Source organism: Lepisma saccharinum, chromosome 3 (genome assembly GCF_977018435.1).
Source record: "Lepisma saccharinum chromosome 3, izLepSacc3.1, whole genome shotgun sequence".
Taxonomy (NCBI): Eukaryota; Metazoa; Arthropoda; class Insecta; order Zygentoma; family Lepismatidae; genus Lepisma; species Lepisma saccharinum.
Window position 1 is genome coordinate 35432222 of NC_139231.1, and position 27689 is coordinate 35459910.

Consider the following 27689-nt stretch of genomic DNA (forward strand, 5'->3'; position numbering starts at 1 on the left):
TCCTCAAATTTTACGAAGTTTGTTGCATGAGATTGTGACGCAAAAGCTAGGCTACCATAAGTTTTGTGCAAGATGGGTACTGAAATTCTCATTCCACGTATATGTGCGTGGGAATGGGGGGGGGGGGGGGTGTAAATCTTACCCTAAGAAATTCTTAAACGAAGCATATGGACCTGGAAACAAAAATATGGCCCGTTTGCCAGTGTGGTATTATCATTTTCAAAAGTTTGCAACACTGCCAAAGCGAAGCAGGGAAAGTGGGTAACTCCAGTTCCCATTCTGCAATTCCGACCCTATCGCTTTCATTGGTGGAGCTGTCTCGCGTCACTACTTGCGCAGAGACTCGTACTCGTTTGTCTGCTATACAGTTAGCTGGTACAGGATATAAGTCCAATTATTGCACAGGTAAGTCGAAACTAGACCACACCATTGAAAAGTGTCTGCATTGGAAGTTGAGCCAGAGACCTCTTGATTACAAACTGATAACATGAACCACTCACCACAGTATAGGAGAGCCCCTGCTTGAACATATGATCAAAATTCAATTCAGTTCATATACCTAAATGACCGAGATCGAGAATGTGTGGGACCATACTACCACATCCCCTAAATATGCCTTCATGGCATGCTGCTATATGCACAGGGAACTTTACCTTTACCTCACCTTTATTCCACATAATTCCTAAAATTCAAGACATTCCCATTGTAAATAGTACGAAATAGAAAAATAGTCAAAGCATGAAATTAAAGAGCTGGAAAAAAAATTTGAAAAACCAACTAGAATGGGAGATGAGCAGAAAAGCTATATAAAAAACACTGGAAATGGAAGGAAACTTTAGCAGAAGATAGCCCAGAGGCTGAGGAAGAAATTTCTTAGTTCACAAATAGAGAAGAATGGAAGAAGTAGCTTGGAACCTCCCTCCATAGGGGGTAAAGAAACAAATTTAAAAAGAAGCAAGCATACAATACTCACAGAACCAGAATGAATGACAATACAATCATTCAGTTTCCCTCCTAAGGCAGCCATTGTGAAGTCGGGATAAAAGCCTTGATAAGAAGGGAGGAATTCTTGTAACTGGTGCACTTTCATCTTGTCTTCCAAAGGTATCATTGAGAACAAGCTCACTGGATTGGAAGTAAGAATGTAGATAGTATCACTCAGGGAGTCATTTATGGGACCTGAAATGAATGAATGTACAATTATTTTTCTATCACCCTAGGCAAATACTAATAAAAAAAAGTACCAATCCAATAACATGAAAAACAAACAATGACAACTAGCGCTGAGTTGTATTGATACCGATGTCATATTGATTTATGTGACTGTGACTCTGGAAGGTTTTACATTAGGGAAAGAAATATATTTTCCAAAATCATGTCACATGAAATATACATTTATGATAATAATAACAACACAGTGGCAGAATTGTACACTTAATTACAGGCTATCTATAGAAATACTGAATTGGTAAAATTACTTGCAATTTTACTAATAAAATGATATACCTCTGTAGGCTAATACTGACAGAGTACTGACTAATGCGAGGGATGATTGAAAAAGAAGAATACAAATCCTGTAAATTCCAGTAGGTACCAGGTATCCAAAAAAGTTCATGCCGTATATTGCAGTGAGAAATAAAGACTCTGTAATTTCTGGCAAATGTGTTTTATTCAGCAAAATAAGCTCCTTCAGCTTCAATTACATGTTCCCAACGAGATACAAGCTTATAAATCCCGCGTTTGTAAAAGTTCTTGTCCCTAGAAGCAAAAAATTGTCCTATGACCTGCGTGACATCATCTCGGTTTCGGAATTGTTGCTCACGCAAATGGTTATCCATGGCCAAAAACAACTGAAAGTCGGATTGGGCAATGTCCTGGGAGTAAGGAGGATGAGGTAAAATTTCCCAACCAAGTGTGTTGATTACCTCCTTGGTCGCTTTCGCCGTATCAGGTCTAGCGTTGTCTTGAAAAAGGATCACTCCTTTCCTGTTCACTAGTGCTGGCTGCTTCGGACGCAGTGCAGCTGCAACCCATTGCAACTGGGACGAGTACACCTTGGATATGATGGTTTTGCCATCCTCTAGCAATTCAAAGTGCACAACGCCAGTGCTGGTCCACCAAACACAGAGCAGTACCTTCTGTTGATGAATGTTTTCTTTGGGAGTCAATGCAACAGAACCAGGGGATGACCAATGATGTTTTCTTTTGCAGTTACTGTATAACACTCATTTCTCGTCACATGTCAATATCTGGTCCAGGAATGGGACTTTCTTGTGGCGTGACAGCAATGATGCGCAAATGGTGAGCCGCTGGCATTTGTTTTCCTCGAACAAAACATGAGGAACCCACTTACTGAGCTTCCAAGTCTTCCCGAGGTTGTGCAGATGCAATTGAATGGTTTCCTCCGACACTCCAAACCCTTGTGCAAGTTCTTTGCACGTTTGCTGTGGATCGCGCTCGATGGTCTCCTTCAGCAGGGCTTCGTCGATAGTGGCGGGGCATCCAGCTCGAGGCTTGTCCTGGAGATTCTCATCGCCCGATGCAAAGCGACTGAACCACTTTCACGCTGTGCGCTCACTCACTGATGAATCTCCAAACGCGGAGCATATTTTTCGAGCAGCGGCTGCAGCATTGCTGCCCAATTTGAACTCATACAGTAAACACGGCCATAAAACGTCCTTTGACACTGACATGTTCCCTTCAGGATTGTAGTTCCTACACACCTGCTGTCTATGCGACCGACACGCCTCCTAACTCTCCACTGACTGACGGTTGCCGGGAATGTAAATTTTTGACTTCATCCAGACAGGGTTGCCTACACATGCCGTTTGACTTTCACTTTTCGTTCCAGCGGCACGAACTTTTTTGGATACCTGGTATTAGACTAGTACAAACGGACTTACGTGAAAGGATACTTCATACACTACTTCTCCACATAGTCTCCTCCATGGTTCAAGCATTTATCCCAGGGCTTCACAAGGTTCATGATGCCTGTCTCATTGAACTCAGGGTCCTGTTGTTGGAGCCAAGCCCTTACTTCGTGCTTAACAACATCATCCAAGTGAAACCGGCATCCTCCGAGATGTTTCTTCAAAGGAGCAAAGAGATGTTCGTAGGCGCAGCAATGATACCAGTTTCACTCGAATGATGTTGTTAAGCACATAGTAAGGGCTTGGATCCGACAACAGGACCCTGAATTCTGAGACAGGAATCATGAACCTCGTGAAGCACTGGAATAAATGCTTGAACCAGGGAGGAGACTATGTGGAGAAGTAGTGTATGAAGTATCCTTTCACGTGAGTCCATTTGTACTAGTCTAATAAATATCTACTGGAATTTGCAGGCTTTGTATTATTTTTTTCCCATCATCCCTCATATATTCCATACCTACCATTTCATAGGGATGGACTGATATGAAATTTTTGCCTTTATCAAAAAGTATTAAAGTTACCAATATTGAGGCCATGTCCAAAAGGTACAAGACCATACTTCAAGCGAACATCCTTTGAGAATGAAGTGAACAACAAGTGAACGAGTGTGCAATATCACATACTGCTTGCTAAAGGGCTTGATTGCTTGTTTCATTGGCACTTTCAAGCTGCACTAGGGGATGTCACTTCCGACAAGATCAAACTTCAAGCCTGCTTTTTGGACCTTTTGGACACAATCAACATTCTACTGATCCAATATAAAATGCAAATGTTCCATGAAGACTCTGAATGATGTAAGCACTTCTTTAATTAATATATGCAAGTACTGCCATGGTTTTTCCCTTAGAAAAAGAATTGTATATTTAGAAATTTATTTTACAAAATCAAGGCAAATTAATTATATCTATACACATAAAAACAATGACAAAATGGCAAAACATGTTATCAGTAAAACGTTAGCTATAGAAATATCAAATTGGATGGCCAGTAGCCAGGATTTTATTTTGGGGGGGCTCATCCTTTATCAGCACAGGCATCGCCAGAAATATTTGTAGAGGGGGCAGGCCACTAATAAAACTTTATTAGTAGAAATAATAATGATAATAATAATTATTTCCATGGTTATAATTGTCATTTTACAATATTAACTATTATAAGTTATTAAAAATAAACCAATTTTAATCCAAATTTATTATTGTTATTATTACAATTATACTATTATTATATAAATGGAGAGACATTGCTACTCGATCCACCATATGAGTGAACATCCAACACAAATGTTGTCCATTATTTTTTCCTGCATTTTGTACAGTTAGTGTACTGACATTCATAGTTATTGCATTTTGTTATTAACTTTTACATATTCCGTCAAAAAAATGTTAGAGCCAAATTTTACTCATAAAGTCTATATTGTGTGACCTCTCACAAAAAAAACTATACATCTTGAGAGCTATGGATCCATTTTTTCTTTGGATTAAGTGGTAGAATATAAAAATATAACTTGGTTCCTCTATTATACACTAAACTTTTTCGATCTAATGTTTAATCCTGCTAAGGAAGTAAAATTAATTACCACTTTACATTATTTAAATTATATATTTGTAGTATTTTTGGGGGGGTTCAGCTCCCTTAGCCCTCCCCCTGGCTACGTGGCTGCAAATCGGTAAAATTGTTGGCAATTTTACCAATCCAAAAATCTGTATACAGGGTGGCTCAATAAGTCACTTAACACCCTCAGATCAAGGCCACTGCGGCATGGAATTTGAAATTGGCGATGACCAATCATTGCCTGGCCAAGGGGGAACCACATTGACGCCACCCACACGGTCGGCGGCCATCTTGATGTCCGCCATCTTGAATTCAACTTCAGAATTTTAAATGGGAAGGGGGTCGTGCGACATATCAAACTGGGCTAGAATTTCACGAGAAATGCAATGGTGAAGGTTTTTTCGACGTATCTTTAACCAGTAAAAAGTTATGACTGAATTCTTGTACCAATTTGCTCCTTTTCGAGGTGTTAGAAAAATGCCTTAAAATTTGTTTAGCGCTTCGGTAATGCATCGAGAGCAAAGTGACGTCTATGGAGAGACGTTCGCATGCCATTGCACATTATTTTAATCGGATACATCCATGAAGAGCTGTGCATTATGAATGGTTGTCGCGAACAATTTACAGCGTGACGCTTCCATTGAATTAAAAGTCCTTCACAGTGACAAGGCTAATGTTTATGTTCATAAGGAAGTTTATAAACAGAATATGTGACCCTTGTCATCTGATAACTAACTTTGGACAAAAACTGGTTCATAATGTTCCCATAAGTGTTCTGGTGTTCTTCCCTATTGAAAAACTCTGTAAAAAGTACCTTCTTCCATAAGCAAGGATGAAAAAAACTGTTTATTTAACAAATCCAAGTAGCCCTAAGCATTTAAGGTTCCGTTGATGGAAAATTGACTAACCAATCGTGTTCCACACAGCACGCCACACCATTAACTTACCAACACTAACCATTCAGCTTTGATCTGTCAAAAATGGGTTATCAGATAAAAAATCATCGAATATTCTGTTTATAAACTTCCTTATGAACATAAACATTAGCCTTGTCACTGTGAAGGACATTTAATTCAATGGAAGCGTCACACTGTAAATTGTTCGCGACAACCATTCATAATGCACAGCTCTTCATGGATGTATCCGATTAAAATAATGTGCAATGGCATGTGAACGTCTCTCCATAGACGTCACTTTGATCTCGATGCATTACCGAAGTGCTAAACAAATTTTAAGGCATTTTTCTAACACCTCGAAAAGGAGCAAATTGGTACAAGAATTCAGTCATAACTTTTTACTGGTTAAAGATACGTCGAAAAAACCTTCACCATTGCATTTCTCGTGAAATTGTAGCCCATATTGATATGTCGCATGACCCCCTTCCCATTTAAAATTCTGAAGTTGAATTCAAGATGGTGGACATCAAGATGGCCGCCGACCGTGTGGGTGGCGTCAATGTGGTTCCCCCTTGGCCTGATAACGATTGGTCATCTCCAATTTCAAATTCCATGCCACAGTGGCCTTGTACTGAGGGTGTTAAGTGACTTATTGAGCCACCCTGTACATCATTTTAAAAGAACCAATTAATCCATTCCATCCCTAATCTACGACGATACTCAGCAATAATAACAGATAAAAATCTTTCAGATATATTTTGTGCAGTAGGACAAGAGTGAATTTGACCAAATAGGTACATTATTAATAGTGCATACATACAGAAGTATATGTTTGGTTTAATTATTTATTATTTACTCAAGAAATACTGGGTGGCCTCAATTAAAGTTGCCCTACTCAGAGCCCTTTGGAGCCCGTTCAAAACAACAAATTGCACTAAAACTTGGTATAGGGGCTATGGAGACTATGGAGAAAGGAATTCTAACAAGAAAAATAATAGTTCAAATTTTCCCCACTAGATCAAAATGTGGTGCTGAAATCTGGTGCACAGTGACATCATCTTGGAAAATGCTTCGTCTGACCACTGATTACACTGTCTTACACTTCCAAAGAATCATTCACATTGACAGGATGCATATTGTACTGACATACTCAAATTACTGCTTGGTGTTACCTCAGCGCCACATTGGTGGTAAAAATTGGAACTATTTTTTTTTCATCAGAATTCGCTTTTCCATGGTCTCCATAGCCTCTATACCAAATTTCACATAAATCCTTTGCTTTGAGCCGGTTCCAGAGGACTCCCAGTAGGGCAACTTTAATTGAAACCACCCAGTTTAAGTGTTGACATTTTATAACAGTTAATACAATACTTGACTGATATTTCAAAACCATCATGTTGTCATTAGGTTCTAGATGATAATATAATAGTAATTATAAATGTTTCCTCCAGCACATGGCTCTATATTGGATCTTTAAGAAAGGAGTACTTCATTAATTTTACTAGATGAGATCTTTTAGGCAATAAAATCTCTCAGGATGGTTGGTTTTAAAGTATATACTTTTCAAATGTGCAGAAATGTACAAAATATTGGAGGGGGAATGAAATGAACGTAGTTTTGTTTTGTAAAAGCGAAGGCCAGGTCCTTGAGTGAAGTGAAGTGAAGTGAAATGTTAATGCTTTCCTTGCAACAAGTGCAATTAGAAGTACAAGAAGAAGAAAGGAAACTTTATGCATAATTTCTCTTATGGCCTTCACAATGACCTTTTTGGGAAGACATTTTAACATTTCACTTTTTGATCTCCCTTGAAAAACACAATTAACTTTTGGTTTTATGATTTTCTTGAACATGTCTGCTCTGTTGGAAAGCATCTGCTTTTAAAACTTCTTTTGATTGTTTTTAAGAATACAGTTATTTTAAAAACATACAATATACTTGTATTGTAAATCAAATTTAGCATACATTTATATGTACATAAACAACAACAAAAAGAGAGCAGGAATGAACTATCAACAGTTGCCTTGGAGAAACTATATGAATATTACAGTCATTCAATTATGGGATGCAGATATCCCATTCATCCTGCACAGAGTTAACAGTGTCCTAATGCTACCTGTGCAGTATGAATATTATTGGGTCATTAACATATATGTGAAATCAGAATGTGAGAAGACTGTATAGATTACCTTTCGAAACTGCAACCTCTGCTATAATATTTGATTCTGTGACAGGAATACTCCAATATGACTGCATTTCAGAAAAAAATGCTCCTCGTGCATCCACTCTATCTAATAGAAGGGAAGTTTCTGACATTTTCATCGGTCCCTGAAAACAGAATACTTATTTTATTTATAGATAATATAAGTGATTTTTCCTCATTACTTTTATTGTTATTTCTGGCACATACAGGGAAACCTTGATTTTGAGCTTTTCAAGGGATCCGAGGTGAAAAAACTCAAAATGTGAGAAAATGTAAAATCCAAGCAACTTTTATAACATTTTGCTCTGTTGAGACCATGAACATTGAATGTATAATGTGGGAAACTGCAAAATCCAGGAACTCCACCGTAATTGGTTTTTAAACACAATATTTCAATTGTTTCAGTCTTCATCACACAGACGATAAGCCTAAAGCTATGCTATATTTTCCTACTACAACCACCGCCAGAACCAACAATCACAAAACTGTTGCACTTGCAACTCACCTTGATTCCATTATGATTCCATAAAACCAACCTGCATCCAGTGTTGTGCACTGAGGAGTAGCAAGTCTAGCAGCGATAGATCACTCATATTTTATAAGTTTGAAATAACAATATTAACTGTCTTGTTGAAGTCGATGTTAATATGCGACACCCTTTTTCATGTGTTTTTTTCATTACTCAGTTTGACTATGTAGACTGGGCAAGCTCCTCTAGCTGCTTTTTTCCAACACTTGATTAGTTGTGTAAGTAAAAGCTGCCACAGAAAGAAAAACAGGCACAAGATTTCTGTTTCAAGTTCGCCACCACTCTTGCCTCTAGCCTACCAGCAGTGATCAGAACACTACATTTTAAAAGTAGCTTCACTACAGCTACAGCTGCTCTTCCAAAATGTAGCTTCGCTACAGCTACAACTACATTTACCAGAAAGTAGCTCGCTACACTACTCCTGTTCACTACTCGCTACTTCGCTACATTTTGCATTACTTCCACATAAGAAACTTAAACACAACCATATGGATATTCAAAAGAAGCCCCTAGTATGATAGTTCTACTTCTGGAAAATAGATTGTTATTTGTTATCACGATTCCTGTCATTCCATAATTTTGATAGCAATGTTATTACAGTTACTTACTTTTACTATAGAGTTTGAGAATAACATACCTATGCAAGTGGCATATCAATTCAAATTTGATATATGAATATTGCAATTAGTGTTACCCAAATTAATGATTACAACTATACACAAATACATTTCGTAGGATTACCTATCTATGTTCACATATCAACATATTTTTCTTGAGAACAAACACTTCATTTTTTAATAGACTGATATGAAGGCAGCATTTTGAACAAAAAGTACATATTGAAGGGTAAACTATGCTTTATAAGGACCATTTTTCTTTTTAAATATCCTTGCTGCTCGCATGGAATATTAATGAAAATGGAGTCTTACATGTGTGTGTGTTGTTCTCATTGTCATATCAAAAGTATTTCTGTGGCTGACTACTTTTTTAAAATTAATTGGAATTTATCATATGTATCAAAATTAACTATAACATGTTGTGCAAAATGAGAATAAGAAAAAAATGTGATATTTTTCAACTCTATTTTTTTAGCAGTTAGATGGAATGTTAGTTGGGGGAGAAATTTACTCAAATCTTGGGGATAGCTGGGGGGATGCTTCTTATGGTATAAATGAGAAGCTGGTGGAGCGATGCTTTACTTAAATTTTCATGTAGGGATTGCTTCCTTAAAGACACAGTGGAAATTGTGTTGCCTTGTAATCAAAGGACCCCAGGTTCGATCCAGTCTCGATCAGCTTATCTATGCATAAAGTGGACTCAAAATAAAGACTAGGAAAGACTCCTAATTGGGAGAATGGAATCTTCCTGCTCCTCCACTCCCCACACTGCTCATCATCATTCATCATTCTCCCTCATTCTCACAATTAGCTGAAATTGGTAGAAAATGACTATAGGTAAGATAATAACTAAATAAACCATTCATCCTCATTGTCATGATTAGCAAAAGTTAGAGAAAAGCGATGCAAAAGTAGGAAAAATACATAAATTTGAAAACTATGTATATTAACTAAAGAAACTGTCGCTGCTGCAGGAAAGTCAGTAACTCGTACGTACTTTTTACAATATGATAAAATGTATTGAGGAAACTGACGTGTAAACCCGAGTGTTCTAAACATATTGTAATTTTAAAATTTGTGAACAACTATTATCAAGAAAATAAATGTAATTCCAGAAAGTGTATGTCTATTGTTCTTGTAACAATAATTTCTTGCTGTTGAGATCCTATATACTGATAACGATCAATGCTGTTAATGTACTGAGCCATTGTTTACTGGCACTATAGCTTTGTCAGTGTAGTGGAAAAGGGATCACTTATTTTTTCTCTGCAAGTTGTGTTTTGCATAGTAATTATTGATATTTTGCTGTCTCTTACACCATGCATATCCACAGGATTTGTTCCGGGGTGACGCAAATGAGGCATTTTTTTCCAGCAGTGTAGCAAGCGGGGCATGTTTCTACCCAAAAACGTGATGCAGCTCATAAAAATGTAGCTGTTACCAGGAATATATTCATATGTCAATTAGTCATCTGGATATTAGAATTATTCAGATAATCATAAAATAAATTATGCAGATATCTATAATCTACAATATCAAGATATTTAAAATTCAGATTATCCGTAATTACATGTAATAGACTTTGTCTTTTATGAATCTCCTGCAAAAGTAAACGTTAATGTTGATTTTTTTTACGCTATTGCCACATTTAAAATTTATCTCAAAATGCAGAGAAAAAATGTAGCTGTAGCGAAAGTTTCGCTACAACTACAGGAATTTTGTAGCTTTGCTACCGCTACAACTACAATTTTCAAAATGTAGCGTTGCTACAGCTACAAATTTTGTAGCTAGCTACAGTAGCGATGCTATAAGTAGCGTGCTACTTCCGACCACTGCCTACCAGCCCCTGTAATAGTTCAAAGGACATGATTTCAGGTAGTCAAGTCTATCACCATTGGGACTGAGAGTGGAGTGGTTTCCCTTGATGCTCTTTCATTTTGTCCAAGGAATTCAGGGGACAGATTTCTGCAGTCATTACAGTATTTACACCACAAATGTTACACATTATATTTGTGCATAATACCATTATACAATCATTAAAAAGAAAATACTTGGATATGTTATGATTTAATAAATTTTTATCGTTATAAGAGGTATAGTCAAAGCATCTCTTGGTTGCAAGTGCAAGAGTTAATCAATACAGCTGGATGAGCATGTCTATACTGTATTAATTTCACTGAAAAGGTCAAAATTAATATTATTGTAGGAATTAAACAAAACTTCTTATCAGTTTTCTGAGCTTTACTAACTGCATTTTTGTCACTGTGCAATACTATTCTATCTTTTTAAATTTAATAGGGAAGATAAAAATGGTTAATGAGCTCATGGAAGTAATGAGGCAATCATAAACACATATTATTACCTTTAAGTTGTTGGGGAACATGATGTACATAAGGATATATACATAAGGATAAATGACCTAAAGGAAATCGGTAGGGATGGAAAAGAGTATATAGATCTTGCTCAAGATAGGGACAGATGGAAGGTCTGTGTTGCTGCAGCCATGAACCTTCGGGTTTAAGAAGGCTAGAGAGTTAGTTAGTTAAGGATAAATGAAATTAAGCCAATACCATGAATTGGCTAATTTTTTTTCTGCAAGTAAACAACATTGCAATCTATGCACTGGTATGGAGGAGAGAAAGGTGTGCAATACTTTACAGCACTAATTACAGGGGTGATAAATTTAATAATCTCCATTTGTGCTTATATGTATATGTAGACATTTTGAAATAACTGTCTACCCAGCATCGATTTTTACCCCAAGTGCTGAGGTTACTGCACATCCATGGATGAAGCATGATGGGAAGTGCTTCTGGTGCAGCTCACTACAGTGGAAGCATGATGATACTATAAAGGGACCACACATATCTTCCCCTCCATCCATTCAGCTTGGATCACAGGGATGCTTGCTACTCTACCCCTCCATTACATGCACTGTATGATGCACAGGACACACGGTTTAGTGCAGGCTTTCTTGCTGGTGGTCTCACTATAGTCCCAGGGATATTCCCTACAATCCATGCTGGTGAAGTCCCATAGCCTGTATATGGTGTATGGAGAAATCTCCCCAAGTTCAATAATAATAATAATAATAATAGAACATTTAACACCAGACATCATCTTGTGATGTAACCTGATAAAGACTACAGGAAAGAGTTGATATATTACATTCAAAAACCAAATATGTGCCACAAGTAACAAAAAAGTAGGTTGAAAAGTCACTTTTTTTTTACAGGGTGCAGCAGAAATATTGAGACGATTTAAAAATCATGCTACCAGAATCTCCAGACAGATGGAGCACAAATTCATGTGTCATTATGTGTAGCAGTGCATAGCCTCCAGTATCGCTGGAGCGTTGGTCGATTGAGCATCGTGCATTCGCACTGGAATGTTACTTTAAAAAATGACGATTCTGCCACTATAACACAAAGTAAATTTAGGTGCCTGTTCAACATTGGGAGAAATGGGAAAGTGCCGGCATGACAGCCAACTCTGAATTGGGTAAGAAACTTCAGAATGACTGCAGCAGCCACAAGCAAGAAGAGCCCAGGACGTCCAAGTACCGTGAGTACTCGGGAAGTTGTAAAGAAGATCAGGGAAGCTTTGCTGCATAGTTCAAGCATTCAGTTCATCGGTATGCAGTGTGGCTAGGCATGTCTGACAAAAGTGTGTCATGGATTTTACACTTGGGAGTTACATTTTCACCCATACAAAATTCAAATGGTACATGAGCTACGTCCCTGACTACACTGACAGAACACGATTTTTTGGAAAATGTTGGACTTGATTCGGGATCAACCTGACTAAGTTAAGAGCATAATTGTGTCCGATGAGGCACATTTTCACCTTAACGGATCTGTCAATAGACACAATTACAGATACTGGGCAGTTGAAAACCCACAATTGCTGCATGAATCATCTATCCACAGCCTGAAAGTTACAGTATGGTGTGGCGTCAGTTGGTTTGGAATTCTTGGGCCATACCATACTTTTTTTAAGACAATAATAGACATACCATAACTGTCTCATCAATATGAGACCATGCTGACAGACTTTCTACAGCCAGAACTGTGTAGGCTCGGTCTTCATAGGTGCCGTATGGCTCCAGCAAGATGGTGCCACAGTGCACACACCAGGGACATCGATGATGGTTCTTCGTGGGATATTTCCAGGAAGGATCATGTCATGCCAGGGAAATGTCACATGGCCCTCATGTTCGCCGGACTTATCTGTCTGTGATATCTTTTTGTGGGGGTTGTTGAAGCAAAAGGTCTACATGACCTGACCTGATATGTTGGATGACTTCAAGGAGTCAATTCGCCCTGCAATACAGCATATTCTACTGGAGATGCTGCACAAGGCTAAGACAGCTGTATTTCGACGTGCAATGTTTGAGGGAGAATGGTGCATACCTGAGTGAGATTATTTTCAAGACATAGGCCTCACATGAAATGCTTTTGTATGTACATTACAGTCATGTAAGCATTTTCATTGTTATGCTGAAGTGTAATATAGATTTTGCAAATTTGCATCTCTCAATATTTCTGCCGATCCTGTATTATTCATACATAATAATGTTGACACTGACATAAGACATAACTATGTTTCAACCAGAGTAGTTTTCTTGACAGTGGTACTTGTCATTATTACTAGAACTGGGCCAATAGCCTTTTGAATAAATACTTACACACTTTACAAATTAAAGTAGTTCAGAATACTGATGTATGTTAATTGCAGCTTACCACAGTTTTCCTCAAATATCGATTGATCGATTTATTAGCCTCTGTACAACTTTTATAAAAAGGTTTACATGTGATATGGACTCCAGTGAAGTCAAATGGTCACTACTCTAACATTTGGTCCGAACAGTCACAAGTCAGATTCACAGTGGGAGCTCAAAGAAAAAAATAACTGACCCAGCATCATAAGGACAATTTGGGAGCTGATGGGACTCGATGTGTGGCCATGCGTTATCCAACAAAAAGTCACTTGGCAAGCCTTGGCATTCAAGAGGCTGTTCCACCATGGAGATTTAGTTAAATATGATATAAGAATATTAAAATAGCTGCACTTTATCAATGGAATCTTCTTTCATCACACAACATTGGAACAAATACAATGAAAAGTGCCCATTTTTCATACTTTCGAGAAAATTTAAATTGTGAAAGTTCTGAGCGTTAAAAAACAGTGGAGGTGGAATATGGACCATTGTCAATATCACCCTATAAAAATCCCCTTGGCTGGCCTTAAGATTTGATTTAGATCAACTTTTGGAATAAACACTGAACAAAAAATAATTTTGTGAATCAGATGATTTACAAATAAAACGTGTCAGGGTTTGTTGTGTTAAACAAGCACTTTCTCTGAAGCTGTCAAATTAAAACATAAAACACAATTTAAAGTTAATTGTTGGGAAAAACCAAATGACATTGGAAAAAGTGAAATTGATAAAAAAAACATACCTTCATTTTAAAATATCTCTCTTCCACAGCAATTTTCAGAGGTTTTTTATCGTGGAAATTTGACTGATGTATCACTTGCCACCTGCCTACCATCTGAACACCTGGTAGAGGAAATCTGCAATAAAATTTTATATATATTTTTTTTACAACACGGAGAGGAGCATTGTGTAGGCAATAGAAGCAAACAAAAATATAGTATAACATAGTTCTATTAGATAAAGTAATACATGGATACAATCATATTTTATCAATACTGGTCAAGTTTGAGTCCATGTGTTTTTTCACTTGCAAATTAATATAGTAACAAGTAAATTATCAATTTGCCTACACTGTTAATAGAAGTTTAGAGATGAGTCAATAATTGAAAAACTAAGTCTTCTGATATTTTGCTCTGTCAGGAAAAATGAAAAATTCAAGAACTTTCCTTTTTCCTGGTAAGAAAGATGGGAAATGAGCAAAACATTGGAAAACTTTGTTTTCTCATTTGAGTGTGGAATTTTCATTAGCAGTGAATGTGACACAAGATAATGCTCAAAAACACATCACACAACAAACTACAAATTTTGATGATTTCATAATTTTGCTCTGAAATGAAACTTGTGAAACTAACACCTGGCTACCCTGTTTTACTCCCCACATTGCATTACAGGTGTACTGGTATTGAAAGAACTGCTTGCACAGCAATCTAAGTAAATCAGTGTTGCCAGGTGTAAAAAAATGACACTACAGTACTTTAAGGGCACAATTGTGATTTCCAAATTTTTGTACTGTCGTACAGTAAGTACTTGGATACATGCAGCCTGCATCTATTGACAAAATTCTGGACTGCTAGTGTTGCTAATCAAGAATATAATGCCACAAAAATATAACTTTTTTTTTCTTTACCCATGAAATCATTATGGGCAAAGTGATACCCGGCATTGTAATTAAAAAAAAATGTGCTGCACACCTATCTGGCCCAATATGTCATGTAGTTAATCTAAGTCTCCAGAACAGCTAAATACTGCCACAGTAAAACCTCTGCACAAAAAAGAGTAAAAAAAAATTAAATGAGTAACTACAGACCAATTTCTTTTCTTCCGGTCATCTCAAAAATACTTAAAAAGGTTATGTACAACAGATAAATAAAATTTTTTAACAAATTTTTCATCATTTCAGAAGAGCAACATTGCTTTTGCAAAGGAAAATCTACACAATCTGCTATACACAAATTTACAGAAACAATTAGATAAAATTTGGATAAAAAAGAACAATGTGTAGGGCTGGCTATTTCTTGATCTGACAAAAGCATTTGACACTGTCAACGACAAAATCTTGGTAAATAAAATGGACCAGTATGGGTATGGGATCAGAAAAAAAATGGTTTAAATCATATCTAATGGACAGAAATCAAATAGTAGAAATAACTCACATCGACGAGGCTTAAAACAAGGACAACTACAGGTCATAAAAACAATGTATTACATACGGTGTACCTCAAGGATCCATTTTAGGACCATTACCTTTTTAAATTTACACCAATGACCTTCCATAAAATTGTAAAGATGCAAATGCAACTCTCTTTGCTGACGATACAACTGTTCTTATAGCAGGAACAAACACAGAACTGTTAAAACACAACATAAAGAATACTATCACCCACATCTCAGAGTGAATAGAAAAAAAATGGTCTCATGGTAAACACTAAAAAATAAATACAATTAGATTTCAAATCAACAGCTGTAGCAGTGAAACACCAGAAATTAACTTCCAAAATCAGAGCATAGAATATGTATCTAACATCAAGTTTCTTGGCCTACAACTAGCTGAAAATTTAAAGTGGGATCTACACATTCAAGCTACAGCAAACAAGTTTTTTTTTTTTTTTTGCTAACTGTAAGAAATGTAGTAAATCTAAAAGCAGCAAAAACACTATACTATGGCATCATTCATTCTTTATTACGGTACTGCATAATTTTCTGGGGAAACATGAACATTACATTATTCACATTACAAAAAGAGTTGTTGGAATTCTGACAAATGCCCCAACAGATGCACCATGCAAACCATTATTTCAAGAACTGCAGATATTGCCAGTTCTATGTCATGGCCGTAGACAGAAAAATATTTCGGGGGGGGTTCAACCATAATTGATCATATAGTTAATAGTATTACATGCAGTCACTAAACACTATATGTTTCATGGCACGAAAAAATGGTTAAATGTAAATACTACACTAGCTGCCCTGCGGGAATAGTAAGAGTAAAGTACGAAGTTAGAGGGTTCCAGGTTCGAACTCTGGTCAAGCATGGGTAGGTACATCCACATCGTCGCGGTTAACCCACAATGTAGAAAATCGACATAAAATAACTAAAATAGAAACTTATATGCAGTATTTTTTTTTGAAAATACAGAAAACGTCTACTTAATGCTTCAATGATGTTCTCGCAACAACGAAAAGAATTAGTGAATAAAGAAATGAAGAATATGTGGCAGCAATAATATTTAAAATGTGACACATACAAAATTCAAATTCAAACTTTTCTCCTACAATAATGATCATCGTGGTGATGATAATGGTGATGATGATGATGATAATAATAATAATAATAATAATAATAATAATAATAATAATAATAATAATAAAGGGAAACAACTCACCAAAATGGAAGCTACAATACAAAACGCCGAGAACGCTTTGAAAACTGGTCGAGCACATCCTCAGGGTTTATCTTCATGTTGCGATGAACAGACATCAATGCCAGACCGTTGAGTCGATTTTCACTGGTGGAATTTCGAAGGTAAGTCTTCAGTCGTCTGAGTGATGAAAATGTTCTTTCCGGTGAAGAAGTTGAAACTGGCAATGTAGCCAGTATCTGTAGAAGTTTACTTATGTTCGGAAATAATGAAGAATTGCACTGCACAAATCCTTCTACAGCAGACTTGGGTGGTGTGTTGTGCTTCTCCCATTTTGATTTCCACACCGCAAATTCAGCGTGGGCAATACTGGGCTCAGGAAGGCAATTTTTATAAAAGTCTACACATTCCTTCAGGTCTTCACTATTGGCTGTAACACATTTACTTGGAATAACATTTTGCAAAGAAGAGATCAGTGTCCTGTGGCGTTGGAATCTGTCACTAAGCTGTGTTATAATATGGTTTAGAAATGGAAGAAAAACATTCAACTTATAATACTCCTCACAGGTCATAGACGGGATATTGTCTCGATGGGCTTGTCTTTTCACGATCCTGGGAAAATCCATATGGCCACCGTTTTCAGTAACCATGTAAGTGGCATAGGCGAAAATCTTCTTGAATTCTTCTTCTACATTTTCGCGCATGGCATTTAAAGTATTGATAACATGGTCCACATGGTTGCAAGCTTCTGCTAAGTCTGCATTTACAGCCTGGAGTTGTCTACATAAAGTTAGGGTGTAAGAAAATATGTTTTCTAAAATCAGGAGGGGGACAACGAATTTAGCTCCTTCAATGGCACTTAACAATTGGCATGCCTTTTGAGCAGTCTCTTTGTTTGCAGACGATTCTAGCAACTCCAGTGCATTCACTACAGCTGGGTACAACTCTTTAAATCTGATAACACTCTCGTGCTTATGGACCCATCTTGTTTCACAAAGACCTAACAGAGTTGCATGTTGACATTCTGGTAGGTTTTCTTTTATTGCCGTTTTCAGAACTTCGTTTCTTTGAGCAGACGAACGGAAGAAATTTGCAACAGACTGAATGCTTCCTAGGCAATTGCGTATGGACGATAGAGTACACGAATTTGCCAAAGCAAGGTTCAAGGAATGAGCACTACAATGGACGTAAAGAGCCATGGGGTGGTCCTTCCTAATATATTCATTAACACCATGCAGGTAACCGCTCATGGCTGATGCTCCGTCATATCCCTGTCCAACCAAGAAATGACAGTTTATGTTATTTCTTTTTAAGGTTGCAGAAAGCAGCGTGGCCAAGCCCTTGCCTGTAAGGTCGACTGCTGGAACAAATTCAAGAAAGTCTTCGCGAATTTTACCTTCCTTCACATCTACATAATGCACACACACAGATACCTGTTCAATTCGAGAAATGTCTGTAGTTTCGTCTGCCATCACAGAGAAACACTCGGCAGCATTCACTTTCTCCACTATCTCTTTCTTAATTATGTCACCACAAATCGTAATTAACTCGTTCTGAATGGTAGGGCTTGTGTACTTTGAATTGAGCGCACCCGATTCCAAATGTTTCTGAAGCACAACGTCACCTGCACTTACACGGAACCGTAGTAAGGCACGGAAATTACCGTCGTTTGTTTCAGCCTCCTCAGACTTCATCACGTTTCCAAAGTCATCCGTTCCGCGAAGGGCAATTTCTTGACGACCGCAGAGAATAATTGTTTCTATAATGGAGCGCAGTTTCTTGCGATTTTCAGCTCCTTGTTTAGCTCGCTCGCTGCACAATTGGTCCACTATCTTATTACTTTTCCCTTCAGTCACTTTTATGAAATTCTCGGCTAGCTCTAAACACCGTTTATGGTATGACGTATTCGCATGGTTTGCAAAATCTTCCAAAGCATTTTTTAAATTGCAGTGCTCTTTGGTAACAAGAGCTACTAAATGTTGATGCCCTCCTTTACCCCCTTCCTCCCCTCGAGAAAACAGTACGCACACTTTGCACAATGCGCCTTCCAGTTTACTGGAATAGGCTAGCCACGGAAACTTTTCCAACCACGTTAGCTGAAATCTTAGATTTCGTGCAGTTCTGCGTGGGAAAGCATATGTTGAAGAAGGAACCCACGGATTCTTCAAAAGTTGTTCTTTTTTCAGATTGTTGAGATTTGCTACATTAAGGTAAAGACCAATATCATTTTCACAGAAAGAACTATCACTTTTAGTTACCAACAAATCGGCTGATGCATTTGTGATAATATCATTTTGCTTGTCATCCATTGATTTCGCGGCGAAGTCATCATTAGAGGTGTCACCACTGTTACATCCGTTTTCACTTTTAGGTTTTTTCTTGAAAAACATCTCAATCGAGAGTTGTCCGCTTCTCCCATCTGCACCGCGTTTCATTTTTGGGTTCGCAAAGCACTAAAACTCCGGCACAAGAAACACACTCATATCACACCACAAGGACGCGATCTAAAAGGACAAAGATACTTCCATCCAGCAATGACAAATTTGAGACTGGAGGCTATTGGCTAGGACAACGACTGGACTATAAGAGTCATGTTTGTTTGACAGTCAAATCTAAATTCAACCTTAAGCGATCCATTCATTTGTCGTGATGCAGACGCATCTCGCGCATGGTGCAGTAATATTCCCAGTAGGGAAATTGTTCAAACAAGGGATTTTGCAGGGGGGGGGGATAAATAGGAAAGACGGAAAAAACGTATAAAAATATGCAATAAACTGGGAAATGAAAACATTAAACTTTTTCTTTTGTATATCTATCTTAAACTTAAAGACGATATTTGAATATTATAATTATAGAAATGAAAGGGGAGGGGGGTTAAACACCTTATCTAACAGCCCAGGGAATTTAAAAGTTAAAAGGGGAAATTTTGAGTCCCAACCAGAAACAACACTGAAATGAGAAAGGTCAAGTGAAAGTTTAAGGGTCGCGGGTGGGTTGTGGACATAAATAGAACCTGTTTTCCTCAAGTTTCAGGAATTCCAACTGTTTGAAAATTCTGACTAAATTGTCCCAAGGCGGATTTCTCTCCACATTGTCTTCCTGTTGCATTTTTGTACCTAGGTAGAGCTGTGAATAAGTTTTCGACTTTGAATTCTCAACCTGTATAAATCTAACATGTCAGACGTTTCGGGGGGGGGGGTTTGAACCCTAAGAACCCCCCCTTAAATACGGCCATGTTCTATGTATATACCTATATGAAACCCTAACAGTCATAAAAATTTGTCAAAATACATACACTGCAAATAAGGACCACCACACCTACAATACAAGGGGAAACAATAACTTAGATATAGTGGGGTTGGAACACTGGAAAATATTTCACTTCTGGCGGAGAACATGCCCTTTGGGGGGGGGGGGGGTACTACATTAATTCCCGAACCTAAAATGCCCCAGACCCCAAGTTTTTAAGCCCTCGTTTGTCTGTAATGGCATCTTCAAAATGGCGGTCATGACCAAGATTCTATTCCTGTTCATTGCAGTTATTTATCATTCATGACATCTTATTTCCACCAAATTTGCAGTTTATAACTGTTTTATGATAATAAGAAATTAAAAAGACCCATTTTATCAAATATTATTAGATATGGTGGCCAATATGGCCCCGAAAAGTCTAAAAATAACCCTTTCAGCTATGTGATCATGTTTGAGATCAAACCTTGTGTTTTGGAGGTTCCAGAACTCAATGGTGGCATCAAAAGTAGTGTCAGACTAAGCCCACGGAATAATATTAGTTCAATTTTTTATAATCTGTATATGTACAGGGTGTTTCAAAAATCTGACACCAAAGGACAAACTGTGTTATTAGTGCAGATGGCGAAAATTGGAAAGAGGGGAAAGTTGTTGGAAATATGAGGTTTTAAATATAATGTGCTTTAATTTTCAACGTAGCTTACACCGTTGAGACTGTACGCTGGTAGGAGCCTCAATGAGATCTGACATTGTCTTGTTGCCACATGCTTCTTCCTTAAAGGGAGCATTTACGTTATCGCAACACCGTAATGTACTCAGTAAATTGAGAATGATGGCGCAAAATTAAAGGCAAAGTAAGAAGTGCATGTGTGTGTGTATAGAAACACAGACACACACGCACACATACAAACAAGCACACAACTACAAAACCTGTAATTGTGGCTAACGTTTTCTGAAATAGAGGTTGTTCATTAGGGTATAGTGATATGAACAAAGGACAAAATTTCGAAACGAAAAGGGTCTTAATTTTTTTCCTTCTAATCAGGGTAGATCACCACTAAAATATATTTGCGCTCGGGCATCTTCTGTTGGCACATACCGGAAATGCCAACAATAAAATGACGATTAAGAGGGTAAGGGTTCACGCAGACATCGCCTTTGGTGCCCTAGGTTCGCCGTATCGAGTAAGTTGTGTGTCTTAATGAAAGACATCTGGTACCGTTCATTGAAAGGAAGGAAGCGTGGACCAAAACCAGCAGAAGAAAAATATTAAAAGATGTAATGATTCGTGTGTTAGGGGTTGCTATCTTCCGTCATCACGCTGCTTCTCCTCCAGATGCCTCTGGCGCACAGCCCAAGAGCCAGTGGCACGCATGGACGGCGTCGATATCCACATCCAATCTTTAGTCCCATTTTGGCGATAGAAAGATACCTTAACCTCTGCTGGTTACGCTGTCTTCCCTTGTCTTCACACCTTGCTTCTCTGAACTACCTTCGAGGCATCCTCCACCGTCACTGTCCGGTGGTTCTATAGGGTTGCTGTCATGACGGTTACTGTGGTTATTTTGCTGATACAGTAATTGGGATCTCCCTTGCCGAAGCAACAATTATGTTTTTATTTTGTCTTCTTCGCGTAGAGGGAACGTAGTCTGGATCATCTACGCCTTCATCGTTTGAACTGGCAGTGACTTCTTGGATGTCCTAAGGAGGTACTTGCAGTTGATATATATGAGTACCCTGTTGACAGGTACTTTTGAGTCCTTTGTCTCTCTCTCACGATGCCTTGCAGTGCCATGAAGTTCATCTGAAAGTTCTTAGCATTTGTTCATGTGTAGCAGTCTCTTGGATCTCAAATCTTGTAAGAAATCACACTCTGTTTTCAGAATTTTCATGGCACACTGGCACTTAGTATAGTCCTCTTCCTCTCTGTAGCCGTTTAAAATTACTCCACTTTCTTCCGAAACTGTTTCATCCTCTGGAGCTCCAATTCTCATAGCTTAACTTCCCCAAACTTCTCTCAGTTTGCCATGCATTTTCTTCGGAAGCTGGCAGATTGTTCCATTGCTGACTGTGGAAATGGATATTCTCGCACACAATTTCTTGTTATCTTCTAGAACAACCTCTGTCATGTCAGTAAATGGCGGTTCTCGCCCTCTGACGACTACATCTTGTCTGTGCTGAAGGTAACGCCTCATCACTTCTGCTTCCCTCGGAAGATGAGAGCTTGTTAATGGTGATGAATTGCCCAAGAATGGACATCGACATTTTATTTTATTTTAAAGTCAGTTTTATGCACAGCTATGGCATGCAGTTTAACTTAGATGTGAACCACTATGTGCCTCCACCATGCACCAAAAACTGGGATTTCATAATTACAAGCTGATGACGTTACCAGAATGCCATCAGGGAGGTCTGGACATCGGCTCTTCTATATATTTTCCAGTGTCATGATTCTGAGATACCTGCACAAAATATAACACAAAAGTAAATCCACAAACTTCACTTCAGTGCTATCAATAACCAGACAGATTATGCAATCAATTGCCAGAAAGTCATCGACTTGATGTGGTGCCATCCAAATTCTGGACAAAGTAGGTACAGAAATGATGTTTGTACCACAAGAGGTTAAGGTGCCCAGTTGTCCAGATTATCGCCATTCGCCAAAATGGGACTAAAGATTGGATATGGATATTGATGCCGTCCATGCATGCCACTGGCTTTTTTTACTGTCTGCCAGAGGCATCTGAAGGAGAAGCAGTGTGATGACGGAAGATAACAACCCGTAACACACAAATCATTACATCTTTTAATATTTTTCTTCTGCTGGTTTTGGTCCACGCTTCCTTCCTTTCAATGAACGGTGTCTTTCATTAAGACACACAACTTACTCGATACGGCGAACCTAGGGCACCAAAGGCGATGTCTGCGTGAACCCTTACCCTCTTAATCGTCATTTTATTGTTGGCATTTCCGGTATGTGCCAACAGAAGATGCCCGAGCGCAAATATATTTTAGTGGTGATCTACCCTGATTAGAAGGAAAAAAATTAAGACCCTTTTCGTTTCGAAATTTTGTCCTTTGTTCATATCACTATACCCTAATGAACAACCTCTATTTCAGAAAACGTTAGCCACAATTACAGGTTTTGTAGTTGTGTGCTTGTTTGTATGTGTGCGTGTGTGTCTGTGTTTCTATACACACACACATGCACTTCTTACTTTGCCTTTAATTTTGCGCCATCATTCTCAATTTACCGAGTACATTACGGTGTTGCGATAACGTAAATGCTCCCTTTAAGGAAGAAGCATGTGGCAACAAGACAATGTCAGATCTCATTGAGGCTCCTACCAGCATACAGTCTCAACGGTGTAAGCTACGTTGAAAATTAAAGCACATTATATTTAAAACCTCATATTTCCAACAACTTTCCCCTCTTTCCATTTTTCGCCATCTGCGCTAATAACACAGTTTGTCCTTTGGTGTCAGACTTTTGAAACACCCTGTACATATACAGATTATAAAAAATTGAACTAATATTATTCCGTGGGCTTAGTCTGACACTACTTTTGATGCCACCATTGAGTTCTGGAACCTCCAAAACACAAGGTTTGATCTCAAACATGATCACATAGCTGAAAGGGTTATTTTTAGACTTTTCGGGGCCATATTGGCCACCATATCTAATAATATTTGATAAAATGGGTCTTTTTAATTTCTTATTATCATAAAACAGTTATAAACTGCAAATTTGGTGGAAATAAGATGTCATGAATGATAAATAACTGCAATGAACAGGAATAGAATCTTGGTCATGGCTGCCATTTTGAAGATGCCATTACAGACAAACGAGGGCTTAAAAACTTGGGGTCTGGGCATTTTAGGTTCAGGAATTAATGTAGTATCTGCCCCCGAAAGGGCACGTTCTCCGCCGGAAGTGAAATATTCTGCCATTTTTCTTGCTTTCGATCCGCACTAATATGGAATTGCACAATACCACATTCTACCAAAAAGGGGTAACATATAATGGGATACGCATATTTAACCAACCAAATACATTCAAAGACATACATTCATTGCCAGTATACAAGTTGCATCTGTATAGATTCCTAAGGGAGCATTATTCTTACACAGTACAAGAGTACATCGATACCGCAAGTGGCAGGAACAACAATAATAATATACAATGAAACTGCATGCCCTATCATACGTATTTATATTTTATTTTTCTTTGTAATTTTGATTGCAGTTTGATTCCATTTATCTAGATGTGAATATAGGTGACTATTTGATACTGAATATATGTGTATATATATAATATCATAGCAAATGAAGCAAACACTGACTATAGAAACAAAATTTTAGCCAATTTGTCTCAAGTAAATAACATTGAGTATGCATTTATTTTATTTTATCTCTTGTATTTTATACTATATATTATGGCTGTAGTTTTATAGATGTATTCTATTTGTACATGTACGATGTGACAATTCCAAACTTATGTAAAAGTTGAATGAATGCTAATAAATCTATCTATCTATATATCCCTAAACTATGTTTGGCACATGACTAGGGTGACCATAATATTTGACCCAAAAACAGGACATCCCAAGGAGGTCAGTTTACCTCCCTCCTAAAAAAATCGGTCAGGCCTAATTATAAAATTATTGTTCTTATTAAAGTTTTGTTATTATTGTTCATTAAAGTATGCATCACATAAATGAGACATCATAAGCAATACATGAAATATCATCCCCTGTTGTCAAAAGGTATTAATTATTGTAATCTCAGTGTAATATTCCTGGTCCCTTCTGATCAACCTTGAGGAATGCCAGAAGAATTAACCAGAATAACAAGAACAAATCATCTTGAGAACAACTTTATTCTTTCCCAACCATTCATGAAACTCCCCGCATATCTGACACACAACACAAGATTTTTTCTTCTGAGTTTGTGTCAAGGTGCAGGAACTGCTGGCCTCTGTGCCTGAATGGTTAGCACACCACACTTCCAAGCCAGGGGCGACAGGTTCGAATCCCTGCCTTGGCATGGGTGTTTGTGACTGTCCATTCATTAATTTCATCATATCATCACTCACCTCCATCTTCGCAATTAGCCAAAAGTGGCAGAAAAATAAATCAAATCAAACCAAACCAAGATGCAGGAATTGAAACTGTTGTTGCATGTCCACACTGAAACTACATTATGCTTCTTGGCCATTTCTTATTCATTCACATACATCTCACAACGCAGCTAACTTAAACAGTAAACTGCTGTCTGATCAAACATTATTGAAATCAATGGAACATTTTGTTTGCTATAAAGTGTTTGAAACGCAGTCCAGTTGTTTTGCCATGGTGTTGCCATGATGCTAGTTTAAAAGTTCCATCAACATTTCTTCTTAGCATGAAATACCTCTTGAATTTAGATTTGGTTTTTAGGCTAACTCTTAAGACTTTTATAAAACAGGACATATAGTGGTTTTTAATAATATGCACAGGATGCCTGGGACATGCCTCTGAAATGAGGACTGTCCCGGTCAAAATGGAATGTATGGTCACCCTACACATGACTCACAGATCACAGAATATAAAGGAGCCAGCTTGTGGCATCAATCAAATGGATGGGAGATTAATCTATGTGTTTCCGCAACAGGGTGCTATTGTTGTTACAGGAATGGCAGATGCTGGCATTTCCAGAACTGTGATGACAAAATTTCTAAGGACAATTGTTTCATGAGTGGAGAAGGCTGGAGCAAATGAGCAAAATAAAACTACCTACAGCAAGTCATTTTTTGACATACAATGAAGGTGGATAATAGAGGATAGAGACAATTGTGGAGAGATGCACACTGTTATGAATAAATTGCAGTTGTTATGAAAGCATTAAACATACCTTAACATCCCTATCATTCACATTTCTCTTTGGAAGCCAAATTAGATAATGGTAAATATGAAGAGGTAATACATGATACAAGATTGTTTTTCATGATAAGGTATAAATTGTGTGGATTTCAGCATTTTAATAAATTCCTAACCAGACGAATTTTTAATTTGACTGTACAAGAGAACAGTGAAAGTAATGAGTTACATTAACATTGTTTCAATAAACAATTACTTTTTCCACATAATGATTAATTTGCATTTGCTTTTTGGCATATTTCAACAGCAATGAACAAAATTATGGTTTCCAAAAAAAAAAATTGAAAGAAAATGTTACTCTTTGTACAGCGCCTAGAATAACGTAGTGTGGAAAACGGTATGGTTCTGCGCTCTCTGGCTGGTTCCACTCGAAAATGATCCGCTAGAGGCGCTGGTGTTGACCCCGGTGCTTGGTGTTCGACTGCTTATAATGGAAGTAAATGGAGTTTTCGCTGCAACGTCTGATTCTTTTACATGAAGCATTTCTATGAATGTGATAATTGCTATGATATTTGGTACAGTGGTCGCGAAGATATTAACGAACATTCTAGACAGTCGACCACGTCCTGTTATCGTCATACTTTCGTTAATAATACGGGAGAAAAAATACACGTGGAATGCTCTTGGCAACTAAATTTTTTTGTATGAATTAGGTTCATTATTATTATCATCATCATCATTTCTTTTAAAGATATACACACTGAAGCATTTGTATTTTTGATATTTACTGTCTCTTTTCTTCCGCTTTAAACTAATCGCGGCGATGATGATAATGATGATTGCATAAAACGACAAGGGGAACCTCACAAAACTTTCTTAGTGCCATCGACATGAGTGTAAGGCAACTTTCAAACCAATGGGACAAGCGACACGGGATGTTCACACTGTCATACTAGTGACACACACTTCCAGACTGTAAAATAGCATTAATTGCACATGAGGGTCCAAACAGAAAACGACACGTTCATATGGCGTATTTGCGTGCTACTTGTTACTTCGGTCGGAAAGCTCCTTAAAGGAAGGGTGCTGAGACCGAAGCGACGCGCTACAGGGGGAGTTCCCAACTAAGTGACAAGCAACATGGTGCCTTCAGTCTATTAGCAAGCATTGCTTGCGAACAACAGAGGCGACACGATAAACCGCACATTACAACAACAGATCTAGGCGACACGATAAGCCACACGTGTCGCTTCGTCGCTTCTGCGTCGCTCAAACTGGGCCATTTTCTCAATAGCTTGCAACATGTTGCCGTGGGTTGTTGTTCGCGCATACGCGATGCAATGAGTGTCTTGCTTTAGTGAGATTGCGCACCAAAGCGACAAGCGGCACGCGACACTTATCGCTTGAGGATTTCACCAACCGAACGCTTGCCTGTGCTTCCCGTCATGCCGCTACGATGTGAAATGTTGCTCTTGATTTGCTCGTTTCCAAGCAACATTTGTCACTTCGGTATGAAAGTTGCCTTGGACCGAATGACCCGTGTCGCTTTGGTGTGAAATCCTCGTATCATTTGTCGCGTGTTGCTTTGGTGTAAAATCTCCTTGAGGAAACGGTGCAGTCAGAGCTTTTGTCCCTACGGTTCGAAAGGCTGCATTGATTTCCGACTGCTTGCTTTCAAGCGACATTTGTGGTTTGTCGCCTCGGTATGAAATATCTCTCAGGATACTATTTATATTCTAATAACATAGAAAAATAAACTCTAATACACAGTCCAAGACCT

The 27689-nt window shown here is 38.0% G+C and overlaps 1 protein-coding gene across 1 annotated transcript in view; it reads right to left on the reverse strand.

Annotated features, from left to right (window-relative positions):
• The window catches only part of LOC145984974 (von Willebrand factor A domain-containing protein 8-like), a 443428-nt gene that overhangs the window by 69340 nt on the left and 346399 nt on the right, over positions 1-27689 (reverse strand). Inside the window, exons 20-22 of the mRNA XM_083118428.1 lie at positions 14186-14300; positions 7564-7702; positions 974-1179 (exon numbers count right to left, since the gene is read on the reverse strand). Coding sequence (XP_082974554.1) covers positions 974-1179; positions 7564-7702; positions 14186-14300 — 460 coding nt within the window. The remainder of the gene's footprint in view (positions 1-973; positions 1180-7563; positions 7703-14185; positions 14301-27689) is intronic.